This window comes from Serinus canaria, chromosome 20 (genome assembly GCF_022539315.1).
Source record: "Serinus canaria isolate serCan28SL12 chromosome 20, serCan2020, whole genome shotgun sequence".
NCBI classification, from domain to species: Eukaryota; Metazoa; Chordata; class Aves; order Passeriformes; family Fringillidae; genus Serinus; species Serinus canaria.
The window spans coordinates 8845799-8869653 of NC_066333.1; the positions used below are offsets into that span (position 1 = coordinate 8845799).

Consider the following 23855-nt stretch of genomic DNA (forward strand, 5'->3'; position numbering starts at 1 on the left):
AGCTGCTTCCTTACAGCCTGAGGGCTTCTTGGCTGTACAGCTGCCAATCAATGAGGGAAAGCAGAGAGCTCCTGCAGAACTCTCTGGTCTCTCTTTGGCATCCCTCCAGCCTTTTAATGTGCTTTTTAGATGTGTGGAAAAGTTTTGGTGTTGGTAAGCATCCATAAGGTGATTTTTTTTTGGAGTGGATTGGATGTCAAAGAGCTGCCTTTTACAAGAGAGGAAGCAAGAAGACCTCTGGAATCTTCTCACCTCTCACTCCTGCTGCTGTGGGGAGGTGATTTAGAGCTACATCAGAGTCCCTGGGGTGGCTGGGTGCAAGCCCTTGTGACTGAGTAGTCACTTGATTTGTCTTGGGATCCGTAGTGTCCAGATGTTTAAGGTGCAGTGAGCTTTCATTGGGAATTTGGTGATGCTCAGATACGTGCTGGATTCCTCGTGGAAATCCCACAGCAGCCTCAGTGCAGGGTTAGGTGGGCAGGTTTGCCATCTGGAGGTGCCCATTTCCCTCTGTTGATGGCAGAGGGAGCCTGACTTCCCTTGCAGACCTTGGAGAGAGCTGGGTGGGACCAGAGCAGGCAAGGAGGAGAGAAGACAGACCCTGGCATGATTTTAAACTGAAAAACAGGAGTGAGAGGAGGCACCTCCCACCTCCTGCCACAGCCTGTGGGAACTGGGGTGTTCAAGGGCAGAAGGGCACTGTGGACACCCCAGCAGCTAAGGTGAAGGGGAGAGATGAGGCTGATGCACATTGAAATGGGATGACCTGGAGCTGAGATCCACCTTGGAGAAGTGGTTTTGAGAAAGAAATCTTTGTAGCAAACCCTGATCCACTCTTGTGATCTGCAACACAAGACTGGGCTAGCTCAGAAGCCAGCAAACCTTGTTGGCACTGCTTGTAGCTCCCGAGCAGCTCCAGCTGTGTTTCAGAGTGAAGTGCCCAGGTGCCATCTTCATTCAGAGATCCTCCTTTTCTCACTGCCACCCCAGGAGGCTGGGACAGGGAAAGGAAACAAGAGGACAGGCAAAGGCAGAGGGAATCACTGAGTTGGGAGGCAACTGCTCTCTATCTGAATTTCCTGGCAGCTCCGTCGTGGCTGGTGCTTGGTCTCTTCAGGACAGATTTTGCCTTGCGGAGGGTCTTTCCCAAGCATTCGCAAATTCCTCATTTGTAAACAAACCCTGATCTGCCTGGCAGTTCTGCTCTCTCGTTTAGAGCTCTGCCAGCCCTGGGGAGGTGACAGTGTGGGAGCAAATTAGGGCTGGGGTGGCATCAGAGCTGCTGTCAGGCACTGCAAGGGATGAGCACGGCAGGGCAGGCACTCCTGACACAGCTTCCACAGCGAGCCTGTCACTCTCCATGAAGTTATCATGATGCCCAGGAAAAAAAATAAGCTATCAGAAATCCTGGCTCAAGGGTGACTTGTGGACACCCTGTGTGTTTCCTGTGTGAGGGCAGTAGGTTGTGTCTGGGCACCTGCTGTGTTTGTTTCTTGCAGATTTGGTGTGGTGGAAAAGACTAATATGGGTGCAAAGAAAAAAGAAAAAGAAAATCAGTCAAAGAATAGTTAAAGTGGATAGAAAGGGGAAAATATTATTCTGTTAGTATTACAGTAGTGTGCAAGCACCCCTAAGGAGAGTAGAAGTCTACAAGATTCTGTTCTGCCCATCAAGTCAAAAAGAGCCAGTCCCTGCTGGAAGACTTGGTGTACTGAGCATCCAAGACACAGAAAATGCATAAAACTTTTGTTGGGGCACTGCTGAAGATAACACTGATAAATGTTATCTTTGCTCCACTTTTCTTTTTAACAGCATTTCCTGTCACCTGATTTGCTTTTGGATTGGTGGTTTGGTCTCTGCCTGCGCTCTTTGGGTTTGCAAAGGAAGGTGGGGGTGGCTTTGGCCAGCCTGAGAACCTCAGCAGGGCTGACACGGGGCTGGGAGGATGAAGGTGGCATCTTCCAAGTGACATGGATCACCCACAGAGGGACAGCTTGCTGTGATCTCGCTGCTCATTACAGATGCAGCATGGGGAGGGCTGGGAATGGGTCTTATTGACTTCCTCCTGTTGGGGTGTTGTATGTGGCAGTGAAATGACAGCTCTGGGAGACGTTCTCCTGCATGTTTATGGGCTTGTGCTCAACTCAGTCTCAGAGTGGCCATTAATTTGGTTTATGCTTGCTGGGAGATTCGTTACCTGATCTGAAGAATGTAATAAGGGATGTAAGAGCACTCCATCTTTGACTCAAGAGGAGAGCAAAATAGATAAATACAAATATCTGTATATTATAGCTGGACAAACAGGGAGTGAGGCTCTGTTTCCTCCTGCCACTTCAAACCATATGGTGGTTAAACCTGAGTGCTTCCAGGAGGGGCAGTGAAAAACAAAACCTGTCCCCAGTAACAAGGACTACTCAGTGCTTTTGAGGCAGGTAGACTGCATGAAGGGCTTGGGCTGGTGTGACCATTGCCTCAATGCTGGACATTGTTATTTTTCAGTGGTTATTCATCCTTCCTCTTCCTTTATGCCTGGCAAGGATGGAAATGCCAAGTGTTGCCCAGTTGAGCCCTTGCTAGGCCTTCCTCCATCCTTTCTGGGGTTTATTAGCAATGATTTGTGCTTTAAGGACTGGTGAGATTCCTGAGTCATCCCCTTAGGCAGGAGCTATTTATTTCAGTGTGTGTGTTACACTCCCTGGGAGTGGGTGTCTCTCTTCCGCTTTTGGATCCTGCCCTGACACTATATAAAGACTCCAGGCTTGAATGAGCAACAAAGCCAACCCTCAAACTGGCTCCATCCTTTGGAAGATCCGTGCTGCTGATCCCATCTCTCCTGACTGCAGGAGCATGGCTGTTTGGAGCATGGGTAGGAGCTTGCATGGGGGGGTTTGTCCATCTCGGGGTGTGGAGCTGCTGGGACAGCTCCTGGGGACCTGAGTGTGCTGCATGGCCTTGTCCAGGAGCAGCTCTTGCTCTCCAGTGGCTCATGGCTGAGGGGGAGGTGGGGTTTGTATCCTTTTTCCCCCCCCCAGAGGTTTCTCTGCTGATCCTGCTGGGTTTTTGATTAGTAGGGTTTTCATTATTTAGAAGAGGTGAGGTGTTGAGGGGCTGTAAGTCTCTGTTGGTGTCACAGCAGGGACTGGAGGTGCCATGGGCAAACGTGGGTGGGCTCCTCTGAGACACTTCCAGGGCAGGAATTTTTGTGTCCTTTCCCCCGGGATGGGCCTTTCCAGACACACCCCATGCCTGCAGAAAGCTGCTCTGCAGTGAATTTGGGGGGGAAGGAGTAGCACCTCTCTGGGACCTGCACAGCAGCCAGCCTGCTGATGGCAGTGCTCATCCAAAAGCTGACTTCACACCCAATTAAGCATCACCCTGAGCCAGAGGGACAAGTCCTCATGTCATTATGTCTTGAACTCAATTGCTGGCACTTCATGAGGGCTGTGTCTCCACAGCCTGAGGGAATGGAGCATTTAATCCGTATCAGCTTTAAAGAAACTTGGTTCATGTGATCTCTGTTTGGGATCTTGTGGGTGGGGGATGCTTACCTCTGGCATGCTCTTTTTCTTAGTTATGGCTATTCCTGTGAGGAAAGGAAAAGTCTTAGAGAGAAGGAGAATTTCCTGAGCTCTTTGTAATTTACCAGAATTTTGCATTGAATTTTTCTTCTTCATGTTTTCAACATCTTGATGTTTTTAATGCTATTCTTAATTAGCAGCTTCTTGCTTATCGTGCTGGCTAATGAGGGATAGGAAGAATTTCTGCACTGACCTTTTGTAGCTGATGATGTTTTTCTTTTCTGCAACAGAAAACAGATTTAATTGAAACTTTCTCTGAGCTGCCCCTCCAATCCCAGAGGCTGCATCCTCCCCCTCCCAATGCAGCTGTGGGTGGTGGGAGCACCTCAAATCATATTAAATGACACAGAGAGAGCTGCTGAGGCTTGGTGTGAGGATCAGCGGATAAATAGAATCATAGAATTGCATTAGAAGGGATCTTGAAGCTCATCTCACTCCACCCACTGCCATGGGCAGGGACACCTTCCACTACCCCAGCTTGCTCCAAGCTCCATCCAGCCTGGCCTTGGACACTTCCAGGGTGGGGCAGCCACAGCTTCTCTGGGCACCCTGTGTCAGGGTCTCTGCACCCTCACAGGGAAGAATTTCTTCCTAATATCTAGCCTAATCCTGTCCTCTGTCAGTTTAGATAACACCTTGTAGGTTTGAAACTCGGTTTTAAATTGGGGTTGTAAGCAGAGGAAAAGGGAATGGAAATGTCTGAATAAGACAAATAAATGGGACTCTAAAGTTGTTTTTTTACCAGGTGATGGGGATGTAAGCATCTACGAGTATGTGAGGCATATCCCAACCTTGGGTCTCCACCCAGGATTTGGAATACCCAAACCTAGGAGACCTACTAATAATTCAGGGCTTGGTTTTGCCTGGACTTGGCCCATGCATATGCAAGAACTTGAGCACTTGGGGAGCACCTCCATCAAACCTGCCATTTTTTGGTTCCCTTCTTTGCAGACAGCCTTTTGTGGGTGTGTGTTTGGCAGAGAGCACCTGCCCAAACCCCAGCCTGCTGTAGATAAACTGGCTGAACCTCCAAGAGGAGTTCAGTCCCCTCTGGCCTTGCTCTTCCCCCCTTGGGAGGTGAAAATCACAGAGAAATTCTTTAAGGTAATGAATTGCTTCCCCATCAGTTTCTGGGGAAGCTCATCTACCCTGCAGCCACATCCCTGTGGGATGTGTTGGGAAGAGTGGCCGGAGTCAAGCCTGTCCCTGTGATGGCATTCCCTGCTGGCTGCAGTGGCCTGGTGGGATGTGCATCCCATCTGGATGAGCCCAGGGCAGCAGCAGCAGCAGGCACAGGCCTGATGGGCTTGCTCACTTATTTTCCATTTGCTAAAAGAGAGCAGAAATTAAATGAAGATTAATTAAACTTTTTTTCCCCCTCCTTCCTGCTTCCTTTTGCTCTTTGCTGTTTCTAGGGAAGACTGAAAATAGGTGCTGGAGAGGAAGCTGAGCTCTGAGCATCCTTTCACAAGTGCAGCATATGGCCCTCATGGGACTGCAGGGAAAGGCCCTCTAAATTATGGGGAAAGTCCTGTGAGGCTGGGTTACACAACCAGCATGGAGCTGCTCCTGCTTTGGTTTAGCAGCAGGCTGAGGATGCTGTGACTCCCAATACTGTGGTTTCCACGGTGCCAGGTTCTAAACTGTGCTGTTCCCACATCCCCATCAGCTCCTCCTGCAGCTGACAGTGGCCCTGGCAAGCCAGCCTGGACGTGTTAGACCCAGGGCTGTTGCTCTGGCTTAGAGGGAGCAAGGAGAAGGTGCAGATGCAGAGCAGAAGACCCAGGGCCAGCAGCAGACCCAGCCAGCTGCTGAGCTCAGTGCTGGTTTCCTGTGGCTCCTGAAGCCTGCAGTCCTGGCTGCAGATTGCTGTAATTCCCAAGGTCAGACTGCCTGGAAGGAATGGGTGGTACCTGCAGCTCTGCAGGAGATGGTTTGAGCAGCACAAACCCAGCTGTGTTCCTGCTGTAGGTCATTCCCTTGCTGCAGCAGGGTCTTGCCCCACATCTGGGCACATCTGTGTGTGCTTCCACCAGGCACCTGCAGCATCCCCGAGTGGAGCTGCTGGATGTGACCCAGGCAAGTGGTTCCCTGATTTTCCAGAGAATGAGCTATGGAAGCTGCCTTGGGAGTAAGCTGGGAATTTGATGTGGGATCTCTCTGCTGCCAGGCTGGCTCTGATTTCCTCTGGAGCCCAGGGGAGAAGCACCATCTCCTTCTCCTGTTCCCAGGCTGGGCTGCAGCAGCTCTCCCAGGAAGCAGCAGTACAGAGATGCCGCAGGGCTGGGGGAGCTGCTGGGGGACTTGGATCACTCCTGAGAAAAGGGGGTTAAAAGCAGGTTTTTGCAAGCCTTTGCCTGCCATTTTAAACGGGAAGGATGTTTCCCTGGCAACGAGATGGATGCTTCCCAGCAGAGCATATGGCTTCCATCGACTTTGATTTACCAGTGTGTTGAAATGGCAGCTAGATAATCTCTCTTCAGCTTTACTGTGTCCATGCCATGTGTCGCTGGTCTTTAGGAGTTTTTGAAGGGTCCAGCCCCTGCAGTGCTGCCCCTGCTCCTGTCCCAGGGCTGGCCTGCTGGGGTGCCAGGGCAGAATCTGGGAACCTTTGCAAACAGGCACCTGCACACAAGACCTGAGCATCACCCAGAGCAAAGATCTGGAGGGTGGGAAGAAAAACCTTCCTTGCCTCTGTGCTTTTCCCCAGCCAAGCAGCTCCTCCTCCTCAGAGATTACAATCCACAGACCTCTCTTCCTATTCTCTTCCCTGCTTTAAATCATTTTTAGATGTTTTCCACCTTTCACCACACAATCATCTGCCTCCTGCAGCTTGCTATTTATTGTTGTGTTTACTGGCACAGGGAAATAAGTAGAGGGAACAAACCTGTCATTTGCTGTGCGGGGGAACATGGGGGAGCTGCTTTCTGGGAGCTCGTGGCTTTCCCAGGCTGGCTGGTGAGTGCCAGCCCCATGGAGCTCATGTGGCAGCCTCCTTTGAGGGGCAAAAATGGGGGGAGACGTTCTTATCCTCACTGCTGCCCATCACTGTGACAAACTTGATGAAAATCAGCCAACAGGTCCAGATTTTAGGTAGAGGCAGGGAGGCAGCCGGACAGGGTGATTGTGTGAGGCTCATCCATTGTCAGGGATGTCAGAAGTTTGGTCACCACCTGCTTGGTGCTGTCTGAGCCTGATTCCCATCTGCCCATGTCTGGGTGGTTCATAGCAATGAGCAGCAGTGAGGGACAGGTGTGGAGTTTGGGAACTGGCTGGGTAATGTAGCCTTAACTGAAGTGAAGAGGTTGTGCTGACCTGTGAACTGCTGCATTGCAGGGACAGCTGGGGGGGACATGCATCATTCCTCCCCTCTTCCACTGATGGAGGTTTTGAGGGAGTTTTTGGGTGATGTAATGTCACCTTTTTTGTGAGTATCCAGGTGAGCACAGAAGCCCTGAATTGGCTCTCAACCCCAGCCCTGCTTGCAGCAGGCCCCCAAAGCTGCCCAGTTCAAACAAGGCTCACTCATTAACTGAGGTTGCCTTGATCTCCTGTGGCAGAGCCATGGCTTCCCTCCCCTTTCTGCAGGGTTCAGCTCTCTGGGCAGCCTCTCCCTCTGCAAGAGGTTCTCAGTGTGTGAGCTGTGCTCTCCTGCTCCCAGCCACACCTGGCCATTCACCTGCAGAATCTGGGTTAGGCCAGGGAAGAAGTGAGAGGTGACAGAAGTGATTAATTGTCCTTTGGTGCTGGGGATTCGTGTATCAGGTGCAAAGAGAGGCTGTGCCCTGGCAGAGCTGGCACTGTCTGTGCAGGTGCCACGAGCTGCCCTGAGCCAAGGAGGTGCCCATGTGGGTGGTGGCAGGATGGTGATGTCCCCATCACTCCTGGGGAACACAAATCTGCCAGCTGCTCAGGGAAACTTTGCTGATGGAGAGGAAAAGGTGGAAAAGGACTTTTGAATTCAGAGCTGCAGTTTTGGGATACTCAAAATAGTTCTGTTAGTGGTGAAGTTGAGCAGGGATTGACTGGCAGCTGGTGTGGTGTTCTCCTCTCCCTGCAGCATAACTGGGCTGGTTCAGCAATTTTTTAGGGCTGAAGAGCCCTGTCTTCTAAATGCTGAGCTCTCCAAAGATCCAAGTTTGTTTTGTGTCCCTTCACCCTGGGCAGCTCCTCTGGGCTGCCTGTCTGCATGGCCCAGATGCTGCTCCTGGAAAAAATGTCCCCATGCTGACAGGAGCAGCTTCCCAGGCATGGGAACAGCAGGGCTGTGTTCTGCCACCCCTGCTGTGGAGGATCATGATACCTTACCAACGTGGGGAGGGGATGCAGAGCTCCAAAACCACCAATGGCCCTTTGTTGTGTTTGTTGGACCAAGTTCTGCACTCTGCCAAACTCAGGTGTCTGTCAGGCATTGCAGGGTTTGGACCCAGCTGAGCTGGAGCCTCTCCTGTGGCAGTGCAGCCTCCTTGGCTTTCAGGAAATTATTCCTGATTTGTGCTGGAGTGGATAAGAGAGAACATCAATCCTGATTGTTGCAACATTCCTCAGGTTACATTTTTTTATACCCAATTTGGGGGTCATAATCTTTTGGGGCCTGAAATCAAAAGGCTGTAAGCCAATTCTTTTGCACCTTGGCTGTGAGCTCCTGCTCACTACCTGGGACAAGAGAGGTAAAATTAAACAGATGATGAAATTACCAGCTCTTAGATTTTATATGGGCAGTTTGTAAATATTTCCTTATTTTCCCCAAGACTCTGGTAATTAAACAAACAAATGAACAAATGAAATTAGCAGGGCTTTGGTAATGCTTGCATTTTACACTTTGGTGTTATCCATTAGCCTCTGGTTCTCAGAAACCACATCCTTGTCTTCTAATTCTCAAGGAATGAAGCTGGGGATGGGCCCTGGGAAGTGACTGGGGCATCTGAGTGCCCTCAAAATTGCCAATATCTCAGCCATTCTCCTTCACTCTTAGCTGAGAGGGAGCCCAAGAGCAGCAGTTCTGGGGTCCTGCTTTTACAGCAGCACAAGCCAAGGGTCCAAGGGCCTCTCCCATGGGGAAAGGAAGGTTTCTAAAGGATTTTGAGCAATTTAGTTGCTTTCTGTGAGTCTGGGACAGTTCAGGTGGCTGCTGAGAGCTGCTGAGCCCCTGTGGCAGCAGCTCCCTAAGGATGCTCTCAGTAAGGAGTTTTGGTTTTGAGGTGCTGGAATTCCTGGTGCTGTAGAGCAAGTGCAGAGTCAGAGATGGGGAAGGGAACCTGCAGGAGCTCAGGGGGATGGAGCTCATCCTTTGTGGGCAGGAAACCTCAGGCTCCAGCTGAATCGCTGCTTCTGGGACAGACCTTTGAAAAACCAGCTACTATTCCTGTCTGCTGCAGGATCCAGCTCGATTGGAGACAATCTTCCTATCTGCAATTAGACCAGAGCCTATTTTTGTATATCACATTCCCTCGAGGAATGTTTAGATGAGATGAAGCATTACATTTTACAGGGACAGCTTTCTTTTAACCCACTTCTAGAGCTCACCTCAGATCGAGTGACTTGCCCAGGTCAGTCAGAGGAGTTTGACCTCAGCAAGAGCAATTTTAATTTCTGCATGTTCCAATCATGCAGCATTTCCTTGGCTTCTGAAATTTACTGTTCTTGAGGTGTTGTTGAAAAGCAAGGCTTAAGAGACAGAAATAACTCGATCTTCAGGTAGGGATAAAGGTTGGATCAGGGAGGTTTGTATTCCTGTGCTCACTAGCAATGATTTCTTCAGGGTGGGGAGGAAGCAGAGGCACTTTTGGGGGAATACCCTGTGGGATGAAAGAGAGACAGTGCTCAGATTTCAATCTGAATAATGTGGGTATTGCATGAGACAGCAACTTTCCCTCACATTAAAATCAATGAACATGATCTGAATAAATGCCTGCACAGACATTTTAAGAATTACTTAAATGTCCAATATTTTATACTCTTAATTTACCTCCCAATGCACTGTAATTGCACCGTGGGCTTTAGGATTCTCTCCCATGAACCATTTCTGCAGCTGCATGAATATATTTCTCCCCACCAAATTTTTTGAAAAAAAGCCTCAGCCCAGCAGAGCTGGATCCCAGCAGGAACAGACTCTTCTGGCAGGTGCACAGGCTTGATTAATACTTTGGGTTTTCCTCCAGACATCTGGCTCCTCTGAGGCTGCGTGTGCAGGGCGAGGAGAATACGCAGACAAGCATTTCCAAGTGATTCATTCTGGGTGAGGACAAAGCAGAACACTGGAGCTAGAACTTTGCATGCAGTCATTATTATTAATAAGGCTTTTATTCAGCCTAAATTAAATGATTAGAGCCAGGCTGTAAAAAACCCCAAGCAATTCCTTGCATTTAACTCCTTTTCCCACTGTAAGGGTTCAGAGCTTGGTCTCCCTTCCCTGGCATTTCCAGACAGCTTTTGTTCTTTGAGGCTTCCATCCAGAAAAGCTCTTAAGCTCACTCTTGCTCCTAAGTGTGAGGATACACAATCCTTTGCTGGACTTAGGACAAATTACTTCATGGAAACCCAATTTCAGCTCAAATTCCTGCAGCCCATGGGTTTGGGTCAGGACTCTGGCACTCCTGTTACAAGCAAGGGCAAAGGGCTGGAGGAGCTTTTGGAGTGGCAACTGATTTCAGAAGTGGTGGATATTGAAGGAAAAATTTCCTAAATCCTGCTTTTATTTCTGAGAAATGTGCTTCCTAAATAGAAGGAAGGCAGGGCAAGAGGTTTTCTTGTGACTTGGTTGTGCCCCTTTGCCATGCTCTTACAGGGAGATTTCACTGATGTGTAGGTGTGGCACTTGGGGACATGGTTCAGTGGTGGCCTTGGCTGTGCTGGGGAAGGGTTGGCCTCAAAGATCCTGGAGGGTTTTTGAACCTAAATCATTCTATGATTTTCCTTGCCATCCCAGGGCCAGCCCTTTAACATGGATCTCTGAGAGCTGTTTCTCTGTGGCCTGATGAATGCTCACCTCCCAGCACACCACCTAAAGCCTCTCTCTGCACACCACAGCCTTCCCTGGAATGCTGCTTTGGTCCTCTGGAGATGCTCCAGTGCTCCTTTTAGACACCTGCTCCAGTGGAAGGTGGCAGCCTCAAGGCAGGGGCTTGCAATGAGATGATCTTTAAGGTCCATTTCAACCCAAACCATTCCATGGTTCACCCCCCAGTCCTCAGTGCTCTTTATGGCTTTGTAGAGCGAGGGGGTTCTTATCAAGGCAGCTCAGGCATCACCTGAGTGCACTGAGAATGCACAGGAGCTGTGAATGTTGTCCCAGACAGGCCTTTGATAATGATTTATTAATGAGTTTATGAACCATGACAATCCCTGCCTTGGAGCCAGCCACTGTGCTCATCACAAACAATGTTCCCTACCCACATGGATGCTCAGAGATCCTCCAGGCTCATCCAAGGAGCAAAATCCCAGGACAGAGGATGGGGCTGGGCATGGCCAAACCTGAGGGGATTGAGATGCCATCAGGAATTATTTCTGGGAAGGAGAGCATTTATTAAGGCACAGCACCAAAAGGCAGGAGTCTCCACTTCTATTTCCAGCTCTTCTAGTGACAGAATTTGCCTGGGGAGATGATTTTGGCTGAGACCAAGTGATGTGGGAACCCAGAGTGAAGTATTCAGGCTTCTATTCAGCCTTGGAAATGAGCAGCCAGGTTGCAAGTCACAGCAGGATTGCTTACATGAATAAAGATGATGGATGCTCCTGGCTAGGGGTAGGTGCCATACAACAAAGTTTTTATCCCTGGAAAAGTCACATCTTTCTCAGCATTTTGCTTCTGACTCAGTGGAGGCTTAAACTGAGCTGCAAATACTCCCATTCTGATTTTGAGGCTCTCTGAGCACTAAAAGGCATTTGCCAACCTCTGTTCCTCTTTGCTGTGGATGCCCTTTCACCTTCACTTATTCTCATTTCTGTATTTTCCTGGCCTTTGATTTACATCAAAGTTTTAGGTACTTGAACTGCAGGGTTTTAGAGAGCCCACAGCAAATGGATTTACTGGGATTGCACATAAGCAGGCCAGTTTTATTTTAGCACAGTTGTCAATGCCTTGTTTACATCCCCAAAGTAATTTTCAAGTGTTTCAATGTTTTAAGTTGCTTTTCATTGTGCAGCTCTTGAATGTCTGTAGTGAAATAGTGCTTCCTTTTCAGCTTTGCCCCTTCTAATTAAACAAATCATTAATGGCCTTTCCCAGTTCAGGGAAAGCCATCAGAGTGGGCAACAAGCACAGTGGCTCGTTGCAAACTTCTGTCACCTCCCTGTGTTGTATCCATCTCCATCACACCCAGGAACCCAGCTGCTAATTAGTGGTGCTCCATCAGAGGAACCCCAACATTTCTGAATGTCAGTGAGTGTTATTTGAATATGAGTATTTCAGGAATAAATTTGGAGGCCTTTTAAAATTCTTATGTAAATGGGCATGTAGATTCCAGGGGGGTTTCTTTTGGAAGGCAAATTAGATGATTAACCTGAGAAGCTTTATGATGATTCCATCATGTGCTTTCACTGAGGAAGAAAAAAAAAGAAAGAGAAGGACAATCTTTCGTGTTTCATGCATTTTAAGTATTTTCATTTCCAAGGAGGAGTTCAGTCATTCCTTTTTCTGTTGCTAACCTGAAGCAGAGTGGATATGAAATGTGGATATGCAGATTTTGTGCTGGGATTTAAAATTTGTAATAAGAAGCTTGCACGGGTGTTTTAAGTCAACATAACCTTTGGATGTAAAGTCAGACTTTGGAGGTCTTTGGATTTACTGGCATTAGCAGCAGTCAGATTTGCACAGCTGAGTCTTGGCTGAGCTTAAAGGTCTCAGCAACAGGTGTGGGGGATGTCAGAGCAGCAGGAGGTGCTGGGGGCCTGCAGGAATGAGAGGTGGGTGAGAAAATGCAATGAGGTGTCCTTCTCCAACAGGCTGGAGACAGATTTCTCCTTCCTGTCGCTCTGGAGAGGAGACAGTGGTCCCAAAGCACCCTGAACCTGCCCCGAGTTTTGGGGGTGCTGGCTGCTGACTCCAGCCATGCATCGGGCAGGACCTGTCTGCTCAGGAGGAGGACGTTGTCTTCTCCAATGTTCCAAGCAGATTTGGCATCTTTAATGTAAAAATCATTAGATGGGACCTAATTAATGTTCCTTATTGCAAACTAACATTTCCCAGAGTCAGGCTGCAGACGTAATTTACTTTCATTAGATACGTAGCTTTAAAAATTAGATTCATCCCAACTGCTGCACTATTTATTGGCTTGTTTCCCTTTCCTTAGCTATCCATTATTATCTGAAGCCCTTTCCTGATCTGTCTGGTTAGATTAGGTGGAATTAAAGCAGAGTGCAGTTTCCTGTTCCCCACTGCCCTCCCTCTGTGACAGCTCAGAGGATACATGCCCCGGTGTGCACGTACCTCTCAGCTTCCCTCTTCCACCCCTCTGCAGATCCCTCAAAGCCTCCCAGCAGCCAGACAGACCTCAACCCACAGATGCAGTTTTCTTGCAGAAAGGTGCTGTTCTCTGAGTCTCCTTTTGCAGCCCCTCCAGAGGCTGGTGGGGCACACGCTCAGGCAGAGGAGCTGCATCACCGTGGAGCTATTTTGGGATGTGTGTGCAGCTCATCCTGTGCAGATCCAGAGCCTGCAGCCCTTGCTGGCAGCACTGCTCCTTACCTGCTGGCTGGGACAGGGAGATCCCTTACCTGCTGGGACTGAGCCAGGGCAGGTTTTGTCCCAGTGGGGTTTGGCCATGGATCTCTCATGCTCTGCTGGAGGAGCTGGTGCATTCCCTGCTGCCTCCCGTGCTCGGCAGAGCTGTAATTAATGCTGGCCCTGCCAGCCTGATCTGCATCAGGTCTCCCTGGCAATGGAAGCCCTGGGGAGCCCAGAGTGGAAATTGCAGCAGCTCTGAGCTGGCCCTGGGGAGCTGAGGAGCACAGAGAGGCTGGGGATGAGGCTGCATGGATGTGCTGGAAGGGGGAGAAGCAGCACCCAGGTGTGCAACTGCTCCAGTAGCAGCTGGAGCTGCCCCAGCTCTCCCCATAACCACAGCTTGCACAATCCATCCTCGGGATTTGAAGTGGTAAAGCAATTTCTATTCCTTTTTTTTTTCCCCTCTCCCATCAATATCTGTCAGCTTAACATGCAGGAATCCTCTTTTTTTTTTTTTTTTTTTTTTTTTTTTTTTGGTGGTGTGTGTCCCTGCCAGGGCTCATGAATTGATACTGGCTTCATTCTGATCCATCCAAGGTGATATGCTGAGCAAACACAGTGTGCAAGCCTGCTCTGATATTGACATTTTGCTTTCAGCCCTTCCTCAGGCACTTTACAGTGATGTTTGGTCACAAAAATAAATACAGCTCACATTCTACTTCTTTAATCAGAAAATGTAGAATTCCCTTTTCCCTTGATCCCTTTCCATTATAGTTTTTTTGTTTGTTTGTTTTTTCCCCTCTTTTTTCTCTCATTGATTATTCATTTGTTTCTCACTTCAGCACAGAAGTTTGCAGCAAAATCTGGGCCATTCCAGGAGTGCAGCAACCTAGTTGAAGCTCCTTTCCTCCTGGAGTGTGGGATTCTGTTCCCCCTGCCACGGTGTGGGCAGCAGTGGGGCCCTTCTCCAGCTCCCAGAGCATGGCCCCAGCAACCTGGAGGATGGATGGATGGATGGATGGATGGATGGATGGATGGATGGATGGATGGATGGATGGATGGATGGATGGATGGATGGATGGATTTAGCCCATCTGACTGCAGGGCAGGTTGTGGTGGGATTGTTTATGACAAGGGCTTTAAGAGACCAGATTGGGGAGAAGAGATATTGAAGTGGCACCTGCAAGACATTGAGTGACATAGTGAGTGGGATGGCAGGTGAGGTTTTCTTACTCTGCTGAGGCTGTTTTAAGTGTCTGCACACCAGATCTGGTGTGAGAAGGAGAAATTTGCAGTGAGAAATCAGGCAATTGTCTGCTTGATGCTGGATTCATCTTGTGGCTGATAAAGCTCAGCCTTGGCTGAGATGGCTCTGAAGGTCCCTCACCTCCAGCAGTCTCTTCCTCACCACCACGTTTCAGCCTGTGGTTCACATAAATACTGCAAATCTCCCTATTTTTACTTGTTACTGTGACATCAATGGTCACTGCAAAGCCACAAGCACGACCTGGTGGTGTGAAACTCCTTTTCTTAATTCACCAAAAAGCAACAGCCCCCACCAGCAGAACCAAACCTTATAAATATTCACAATGCCGTTGGTAGGAATGTGAGACAAAGTCAGACAGATGAATTATTTAATGCTCTTAAAGAATGCAGCTTTTAGTTTCTCCTTGCACTGGCCTACTTTATTGTATTAGTAAATCGATCCTGAGTAAATTAATTTCCCTGCTCTTTTTGGAGTCAGCAGTGGGCAGGGGTGGCAGCCTCCATCCTTGAGCAGATGCCAGGACACCTCGGCAGCTGCGGATTCAGGCGCTGAGTGTCAGAAGAGACCCGAGCTCCTGTCACTCATTCTGTGCCCTTTGATTTGCATCAGCACATCCAGCCCTTGGTGGGGGCAGGCAGTGAGTGACAGGCTGGGGTGGCACTGCCCAGGCTGCCCGTGGATGGAGATGTCAGTGCTGGGGTTTGAGCATCTCTCTGATTTTGTGGTAAATTAGACACTGAGAGAGCTGATATCAGGGTTGTATCCCTGCAGATTATGGGGACAGAGATCAGCCCAGCTCCCTCCCCAGTGCCAACAGCACCAAAATCACATTCCCTTGGGCTGGATCAAACCCCTCTTCTGTTCCATGTCTGGCTGCAGAAGAGAAGAGTAACAACCACCCACCTCCCAGTGATGCTCCAGCAAGCCCAAAAAGTCACCAGTCTTTCCAGGCAGCGGGGAGTTAATGGGGAGTACCTGCCTGAGAAAGGAACATTAAATCCACCCAAAAATGTCTTACTCTGGCAAGAACTGCAGCACCACTTCTGTGTGAGTTTTTGTGGATGTAAATGCATAAGGAGAGCCCATGCTCTCAGGCCATGCTCCTGCTCCTCAGCCAGTCTGCTCCCCTCTTATCCCAGTTAGAAATGTCCCTGCTTGTTTAGGTGCTTTTGGATGTGTGTTGATGAAAGAGCTGACACTTCCTTGGGGAAAAAAATGTCAGAAGTGATCAGAGCTGCCAGCTGGAAGGGGAACTGGATTGGCACTGGCCAAAATGGGGATAGTCCAGTGGGTCCATCCACAAATAACCCTTCAGTTAACAAAACTGAGCTTGACTTACCTTTTTTACATGGTGGTGTAGTAAACACTCAGAGAGAAATATATCCAAAATTGTTCTCTGAGTTCATTGTATGAGTATGAAAATTTACTGCCATTAAGACTGAACTTCTATCTCTCTCCCTTTTTGTGTTCTTTAGTTTTCTACTAGTGTTCTCCTGCCTGGTGCTGTCTGTCTTTTCCACCATTGATGAGTACCAGAACAGCTCAGAAGGGGCCCTTTACATCCTGGTAAGTGGGGGCTGACAGTGAGGCATTAAAATAAGGTCAAAATCACAAAACCCCCTGAGACAGGGGGTGTTTGAGGCAAGAATTTTAGCTGTCTCTTGTGAGAAGGGGATCACTTGAGCCCGTGGGTCAGAAATGGGAAAAAATTTTTTAAAAATCCAGGGTTCCTGGATTCCCCTTTCTCCTCTCCTTTCGTCTTTTTTTCTCTTCCCTATTCCTGCCCTACATCAAATCAAAAGGTGATCCAGACTAAATAGGGCTTCACTGGGTTTGACACATGAGAAAGGTGAGACAAGATCTCAGAGGGAAGGGAACATGCACAGGATATTTAGGTGGAGATGAGAAGAAATGGAAAGAGCTCGTGTGGCATCAAGGGATGGAGGATCTACACCATGCCTGCACCAGATCTCCCAGCACACACACAGGCAACCAGCCACTTTTCTAGGGAAAAAGCTGAAATCCCCTTTTGTCATCCTCTAGGATTAGGTTCAGTGATTCCCATCTCTGCTCTTCCCTCTGCATTAACTGAGTTGAGTCCTGGAGACTGGTGGTAGGGAGACAACGAGGTGTTCCTCAGTCCTGTGATGGGGGAACAAGCACAATATGAGGAGGTGTAAAACTCCAGTTCATGACTACAACGTGCAGCACCTCTCACCACGCTGGGGAGGGGGAGGGAAGACACAGAAGCAGAGATCTGATGATCTCTCCAGCCTGGGCTCTCTGTCGAGTGGCACAGACTGCTCAGCACTGTATTTTCTGAGGTGCATTTTTGTCCTGGATTCTGGAGCGTGCTCTCCACCATCCTTTTCCCCCCACTGATGGCACTGGCCTCCTTCTCCTCACAGGAAATTGTCACCATCGTGGTGTTTGGGGTGGAGTACTTTGTGCGGATCTGGGCCGCCGGCTGCTGCTGCCGCTACCGGGGCTGGAGGGGACGCTTGAAATTTGCCCGCAAGCCTTTCTGTGTCATTGGTAAGAGCTGAGCCCCTGCATGAGATTCCCCAGCCCAGGATGGCCATTCCAAGCACTGGCTTGCATGGTGCATGTGTTTTGGGGGTTAAACTTCAGCTGCTTCATGCTCACCTTGAGAAAGAGAAAAAACCCCAAAGGCAGAAGTCCTAATCCGTGGCCATGCTTTTGGTTATTTGTCACAGGGCTCTCCCTGTTTTCTGCTGGCCTGGGAGCCATCCCAGTGCCCTGCATACCTCAGGTGTCACTGACAGCTGTCCACAGCCACAGAAACAGGGTTTAGCCAGGAGAAGCTGAGCACAGGAACTGGAATCCTGCAATCCTCAGTCCAACCTCCACACCAAATTGTTCCCAAGTCATTGAGACTCCAAGTCTCACTTTGCCTTGCCTGGTGCTGATGAGCTGCCTCACAAGGGAGCTGTGAGACTTAATTAATTATTGTTTGTAAAGCACTCAGTGAGCCTCCTGTGAGAGGGGCCATCTGGGCACAGCAGTGATATTTTCTGGGATTAGAAATGGACAGAGTGGCTGTGCCCTTTGCTGTGGGAGCTGCCTTTGGGAGCTGGCAATGGTCATATGCAGGATTTGAGTTTATTCCACAGAAAAACACTCCTATAAAATTTGTGTAGCAAATCAGAGAAGAGGGAAGTTTATGGCATCTTTGATATGTATTGAGCAAGACTTTTTTTCTTGGCCAATTTCTTGGATTTTCTTTGTCCTTAGGATCCTAAGCATTTTAGGATTACTATGGAGGATGTATGGATTTTCATTCCCAGTTTAGATGGGGGAATTCCCAGCTCTGTGTAACAGGCAGCTATGGCTGATAAAAGAAGGGGCCTTTGGCAAGGATTTAACCCAATTTTAACACTGAATCAGATCAAAATCCATTTGCATTTTGACCCATTTTCTATGAGAATGATGACCATGGAGAAGGAAACCAGGATGTTCCCACAAGGTATGCAGTGGCTGCTTTCATTCAGTTTCAAATTAGTGCTGTGTCCTTCCAGCAGGGGACACAAGTGTAGGGGATCCCTGTCACACACAGCCCAAGACAGTGGCAACACCAATCCCTGTGGTGTTGATCTGGCAGTGTGGGATTCACATTCTCTGAACCTGAGAGAAGCAGAGAAGAGAATGATCCAAACAATTATTATATCATTTGCTGCTCCTGTGCAAAAGTGCCAAAGTAGAATGCAATGTGGAGATTGTTTAAAACAAGTGATGGTATTTTGTTTCCAGGTGTCCAGACTGTCAGTCAGGAGACAGTCAAGAGATTTTGTTCATTTGAGTGTTTCTGCGGTTTCAGTTTAGATGTAGTGTAATGTAGTATAGAATAATATAGTATAAGAAAGTAATAATTAACCTTCTGATATCATGGAGTCCTCCTCATCATTGCTCCCTGCTCCTGTGTTGTGCCAAAGCAGAATGCAATATGGAGATTGTTTCCCAAAGTGATGGGGTTTTATTTCCTTGCCCTGTCAGGGCCAAGTGCATGTCCAGACTGTTGGTCAGAAGACAGTCATAAGATTTTGTTCAGTTGAGTGTTTGTGCAGTTTAGATGTGGTGTAATATAGCACAAAATAATATAGTATAATAAAGTAATTAATTGGCCTTCTGAAATCATGGAGTCCACCTCATCATTCCTGCCTTCGTTGAGGGGTTGCCTGTTTCCCGCTCTGGCAGCTCTTCCTCAGCTTTCCCTGGCCTGTGTTTCCACAGACATCATGGTGCTGATTGCATCCATCGCCGTGCTGGCAGCGGGCTCCCAGGGGAATGTCTTTGCCACCTCGGCCCTCAGGAGTCTGAGGTTCCTGCAGATCCTGCGCATGATCCGCATGGACCGGCGCGGCGGCACCTGGAAGCTCCTGGGCTCCGTGGTCTACGCACACAGCAAGGTGAGCACGGCCCAGGCAGGGGCAGGGGGCTGCTCTTTGCAGCCACCACAGACCTCACCACAGACCCTGCTTTGGTTCAGCTCTCCATCCCAAAGTTCTTCCAGGCCTGCGGAGATTGGAGGGACACTGTAGGTAACACAGGAGAGCAACACGGACAGAGACACAAGTCTGATGGAGTGCTTCACCGGTCAAGAAAGGAAGGAAAAGAGTTACCAAGGAGGTATTGGTTCCATTCCAGTCATGGAACCAATACCTGGTCTAAGGGCATCAGTTTGGGAAGAGGTTGTTGTTAATTTTTTGCTTCCTGATGCTGTAGTTATGATTTTAACATTTCTCCTGCTTCCTTCACTTTCTTTTCCCCAGAGAAGCTTAGCCAGCTTCTCCGGCACTGTGTAAAATCACAGGAAATTTGTGTGTCTCCTTTGTCCACCCTTGCACTAACCTAATCCAAAAATAATCACTCCTGTGAATCCTGAATTAAAATTTGGGGGATAGTTCATCCAGACCCCAACTTCACAGCTCCTCTTCACTAATTGCACCTGCCCTAAGTAGAATCTCCAGAGATCTGGGGGCTCCTATTTCAATTTCAACTCCATTTCCCTGGGTGAACTGGGGAATTATCAGAGTTTTTAAAGTCTCAGTTCCAGTTCTTGCAATAATGGAGCTCTTAACACTCCCTTCTCCATTCGCTGTGTGTGTTTGGATGGTTTGGTCTTCAAGCTTGGCAGAGCCATGGTCCCATCACAGAAAGTGCCATCACTGATCTCCAGACAAAGCCCCAAACCTAAACAAGTGCAGGGAAAGTTCAGATCCAGCAGCAAGCAAGAAACTCAGCGTTTGGAGATGCACACCAGGACTGCAATTATTTTCTTCTTTCTTTTAATGATCTCGCAGGAGCTGATTACTGCCTGGTATATTGGCTTCCTGTGCCTCATCCTGGCCTCTTTCCTGGTGTACTTGGCCGAGAAGGGAGAAAATGAGCACTTTGATACATACGCAGATGCACTCTGGTGGGGTCTGGTAAGTAATTTCCATAGAGCAGCTGCTGGTTATTAAAATAAAATGTCCATTAACCCTCCATCTTCTATCACTTACGTGAGGTATTGACTTAGAGAGTGCTTAGTTAACATTTTTATTAAATGGCCTCAGGCTGTTCCATTTAGCTATTTTTCTTAAATAAATCTCATAGAAATTGTTAGGGGATCACATTTCTGAACTGGCTGGAGCTGCAGGGGAGCTGAGAACTGGTGTGCTCCCAGTTGTGGGACTGAGCTCTGTCGTGACAGAGGCAGGTCAGAGAGAGATCCTGCACCACAGGGTGCTTTGATCATTGTTTTGACAAGTATTGCTGCCCTTTAATTATTTAAATTGCACTTGGGCAAGGCACTGTTGAATGTGCTGGAATAAATTTCATAAAATTAATAGGGCCTAAGTAGCAGAAAGGCTCCAGCGGGGCAAGCACTCCCCATCACATTTCTGCTGAAAGGGCAGTACTTGTGGTTTGCTGTGCCTGTGTGTGTGCATGTGAATTATTGGATTACCCGATTAACAAAGGGAGAATTAATGACATTCTAATCTTCTTGCATTATTGTTCTTCTGCTCCATCACTAGTTTGGCCTTGATTACAAAGCATGTAATGGAAATCCCCGATCTGATCAAATCCCAATAACAGGCTTGGGGAGGAATCGGCTGATCAAGCAGCTCCTCCATTCCAACAAAGGGAAAGAGGCAGTAAATTGCTTTTCAAGCCCCTTAGTTAGGACAGAAAAATAAAACCAAAACCCAATTTGATAACGAGAAAATAAACAATGAAGGAAAAGTGACAGCCCAGATTAGAGCTCAGTCTGGGGAAAACCATGGGCAGATTTATCCCTTCTGCTTCTGAGACTGTTTTGCCACTGAGAAGTTCAGAAAAAAAAATTGAGCTTCATTAAAACAAACAGTTTTTGTCAGAGTCCAGCTCATGGATCCAATAGGGGCAGATGTTGAGAGATGAGACAAACCAAATTTCAGGGTTCAGAAGCTCATCCCTTGGTTTATCATAGTGTATCCAACACTTCTTGTTGTCTGTAGAAATTACAAAAACATTGTAAATCAGCTTTGCAGTGATTATGGAGAGAACCTTGCTCCGACTCAGCATTTCAGTAAGGATAAGCCACGTTGATGCATTTTTTAACCACTTGGTCAAAATAGCATCTAATTGATAAGGCTTTTAGTGGGCCCAATTAAAAGGCGCTCTGGGATCCTACTTCCATTTGTGTAAAAGTGATTTTTTATTCTAAATGGAATGCATGTTTCCAGTGCCACATCAGCATGGTGTCAGGTCCCATCCCTGGGGCCAGCACTGTCCATGGAGGCTGTGTGACAGGGACAGCCTTTGGGATCAGAAGTCTCAAAGATGTTTCTAATCAGACCATCCCTCTCTGCCTTTCCTGCCAGTCCCAGGCTCTCCAAATCCTCTTGGAAGCCTTGGGGTAATAGCCAGCATTTCCTACTAGTGTTGTCCACGGACGGAAGTGGGAAAAAGTGTCTTCCCCAGCAGTTTGGAATTCAGAGGACTCAGTCTCCAACAGCTCTCTCAGGTCCTTCCCTAAAACACAGGCAGCAGCTTGCCAGCTCTCTCCTGGTGCATTGCAAAGCAGAAAACCCATCTCCAAATGAGGTGGTGTGAAGGAGCTGTAATTCATCCTCTCAGCCTAACAGGCTGTTGTTAAATAGGGGAATGGGGACCAGCTGATGGGCACTGCTGGGAAGGCTGGGAATAAACAGCAGCAGATCTTTGTGCATGCCAATAGCTTTCCTGAGCTGCCTACAGGGAATTTTGGGGAATGGAGCCGGTTCGCTCTCCCTGCCGAAGGCACAACCCCTCCTGGGGGAGGTTCCGAGCTGCCGCCAGCCTCTGCACCAGATGGCAGCTCTCTCTGTGACAGCAAAAGGCACCAAAACGCTCCCAACTGGTGTGAAACCAGCACGTGAGCAGGGAGGGTGTCGGGGTGTCTCTGCATCCCGTGGAGCTGCCCATCCCTGTTGGTGCCTCCGGTCCCTGAGCTGCCCTGTGCCTCGCACAGCTCAAGGCATGCACTGACCCGGCTCCTCTGTGGGCCACTCAGCTGCTGTGGGAGTTTTGGCTGTGTTGTTTCAGTTTTAAGGCTGTCTGACCAAGAGCTGGGCACTGATCTCCTCCCTGCAGATCACTCTCACCACCATTGGCTACGGGGACAAATATCCACAGACCTGGAACGGGCGGCTGCTGGCGGCGACCTTCACACTCATCGGTGTCTCCTTCTTCGCCCTTCCTGCTGTAAGTGGGTGCTGAGCTCACCTGGGCCTTGTCCCCAGCCCCTGGAGCTGGTGGCACTCTAGCAGCTACAGTGTGATGCACTCAGAGACCTCCTGACTGTAATGCTTTTGAGTCAGAAAATGAGGGAGAAAAATGGAAAGCCTGCTTGAATACCACAACTTGGGAATCATGTGCATGAGCAAATGGGATGGGAGCTCTACACTGGGCTCTGCATAAATATTTGTGGAAACAAAAAAAAAACTTTTTTTCCCCAGAAGGCTGCTCCTTGGGGTAATTAATGGCTTTAAGATGAAAGAGGGTAGGTTTAGATTGGATATTAGGAAGAAATACTTTCCTGTGAGAGTGGTGAGACACTGGCACAGGTTGCCCAGAGCAGCTGTGGCTGCCCCATCAAGGCCAGGTTGGACTGGGCTTGGAACAACCTGATCTAGTGGAATGTGTCCCTGCCCATGGCAGGGGGTTGGACTGAGGTGAGCTTCAAGGTCCCTTCCAACCAAACCGGTCTGTTATTCTGTGGTTACACCATTTCAGCAAATTCCCCCTGTCCCTTTGGCAGTGCATTTCAATGTGTTGTGGGATCAGGATCCTTGTGGGGGTAATCTGCTAAATGCCAGCAAGGCATTGGTGTTCTTTTGTATTTTATCAGTTGGCTGGAGGTAGTTTGGGAAAATTTGCAATTCCAGTGAGTGTCAGCAAAGTCTGCTGCCCCTTGGAGAGTGTACGACACGATTACCAGGATGGGGGCTCTTTCCTTCCTCTATGTTTGAATCAAAAATGAGCGAGGAAGAAACCTTTGGAGGGAAAGCTGGCCACAATTTTTAAGAGGAAGTTTAACTAAACCTCTGCTAGTGGCAAATTGTTGTTCTCTTCCCCAGGGCATCTTGGGTTCGGGATTTGCTCTGAAGGTTCAAGAGCAGCATCGACAAAAACACTTTGAGAAGAGGCGAAACCCAGCAGCGGGCCTGATCCAGGTGAGGGTCTCATCCATGGAGCCTTGTGGTGACACCATCCTGGTTTTAGGGGGCTTCATAGACTTTTAGAATTTGGGGAGGAGACAAATGGGACCATGTGTGTAAGGTGTGAGACAGCATCTGGTGACTGGTTTTGTCTGGGAATAAATGCCAGGAAATCAGCTAAGGGAAAACAGCATATGTGGTAGGGAATCTAGAGAGAAAAGGGATGGAATTCAGCAAGCAGCCAGCTCAGCAAGACAAATGCATTAGGACAGTCTGTTTTCACCCTTTTTTCCTCCCCAAAGAGAATATTTATCTTGATATAAAGGTACAGTTGGGAGCATTTTCTTCACGAGAACAGATGTCCATGCAGAAGGCTTTTCTTGTTGTATGTCTTGGAGAATTGAAATTAGTCATTTTACATTCCCCTGCTCCTCTCTCCATATTTTTCACTTCTTATTGGGCAACAACATCCATCCTGACCTCAGCCTGGCAGTGAATGCCTGGGACCTGCAGCATTTTTAACTGGGCACTCATGGTCAGGAGTATGAGGGTACCACCCCAAGTTTGTCACTTTCCAAATCAAGGGAAAGTCAGAATGCTGGATCCATCCCATAGGACTTGGTGTGGTTGAGGTTTATAAACCCAGGGGTGGCTCTGGCCATG

General features: G+C 48.5%; 1 protein-coding gene across 7 annotated transcripts in view; it reads left to right on the top strand.

Annotated features, from left to right (window-relative positions):
* KCNQ2 (potassium voltage-gated channel subfamily Q member 2) overlaps positions 1–23855 on the top strand; it is a 64084-nt gene that overhangs the window by 6336 nt on the left and 33893 nt on the right. For all 7 annotated transcript variants that reach the window (XM_050982037.1, XM_050982039.1, XM_050982038.1 and 4 more), the window contains exons 2-7: positions 15984–16074; positions 16917–17043; positions 18760–18935; positions 19830–19955; positions 22126–22236; positions 23112–23207. In XM_050982037.1, the coding sequence (XP_050837994.1) occupies positions 15984–16074; positions 16917–17043; positions 18760–18935; positions 19830–19955; positions 22126–22236; positions 23112–23207 (727 nt within the window). The remainder of the gene's footprint in view (positions 1–15983; positions 16075–16916; positions 17044–18759; positions 18936–19829; positions 19956–22125; positions 22237–23111; positions 23208–23855) is intronic.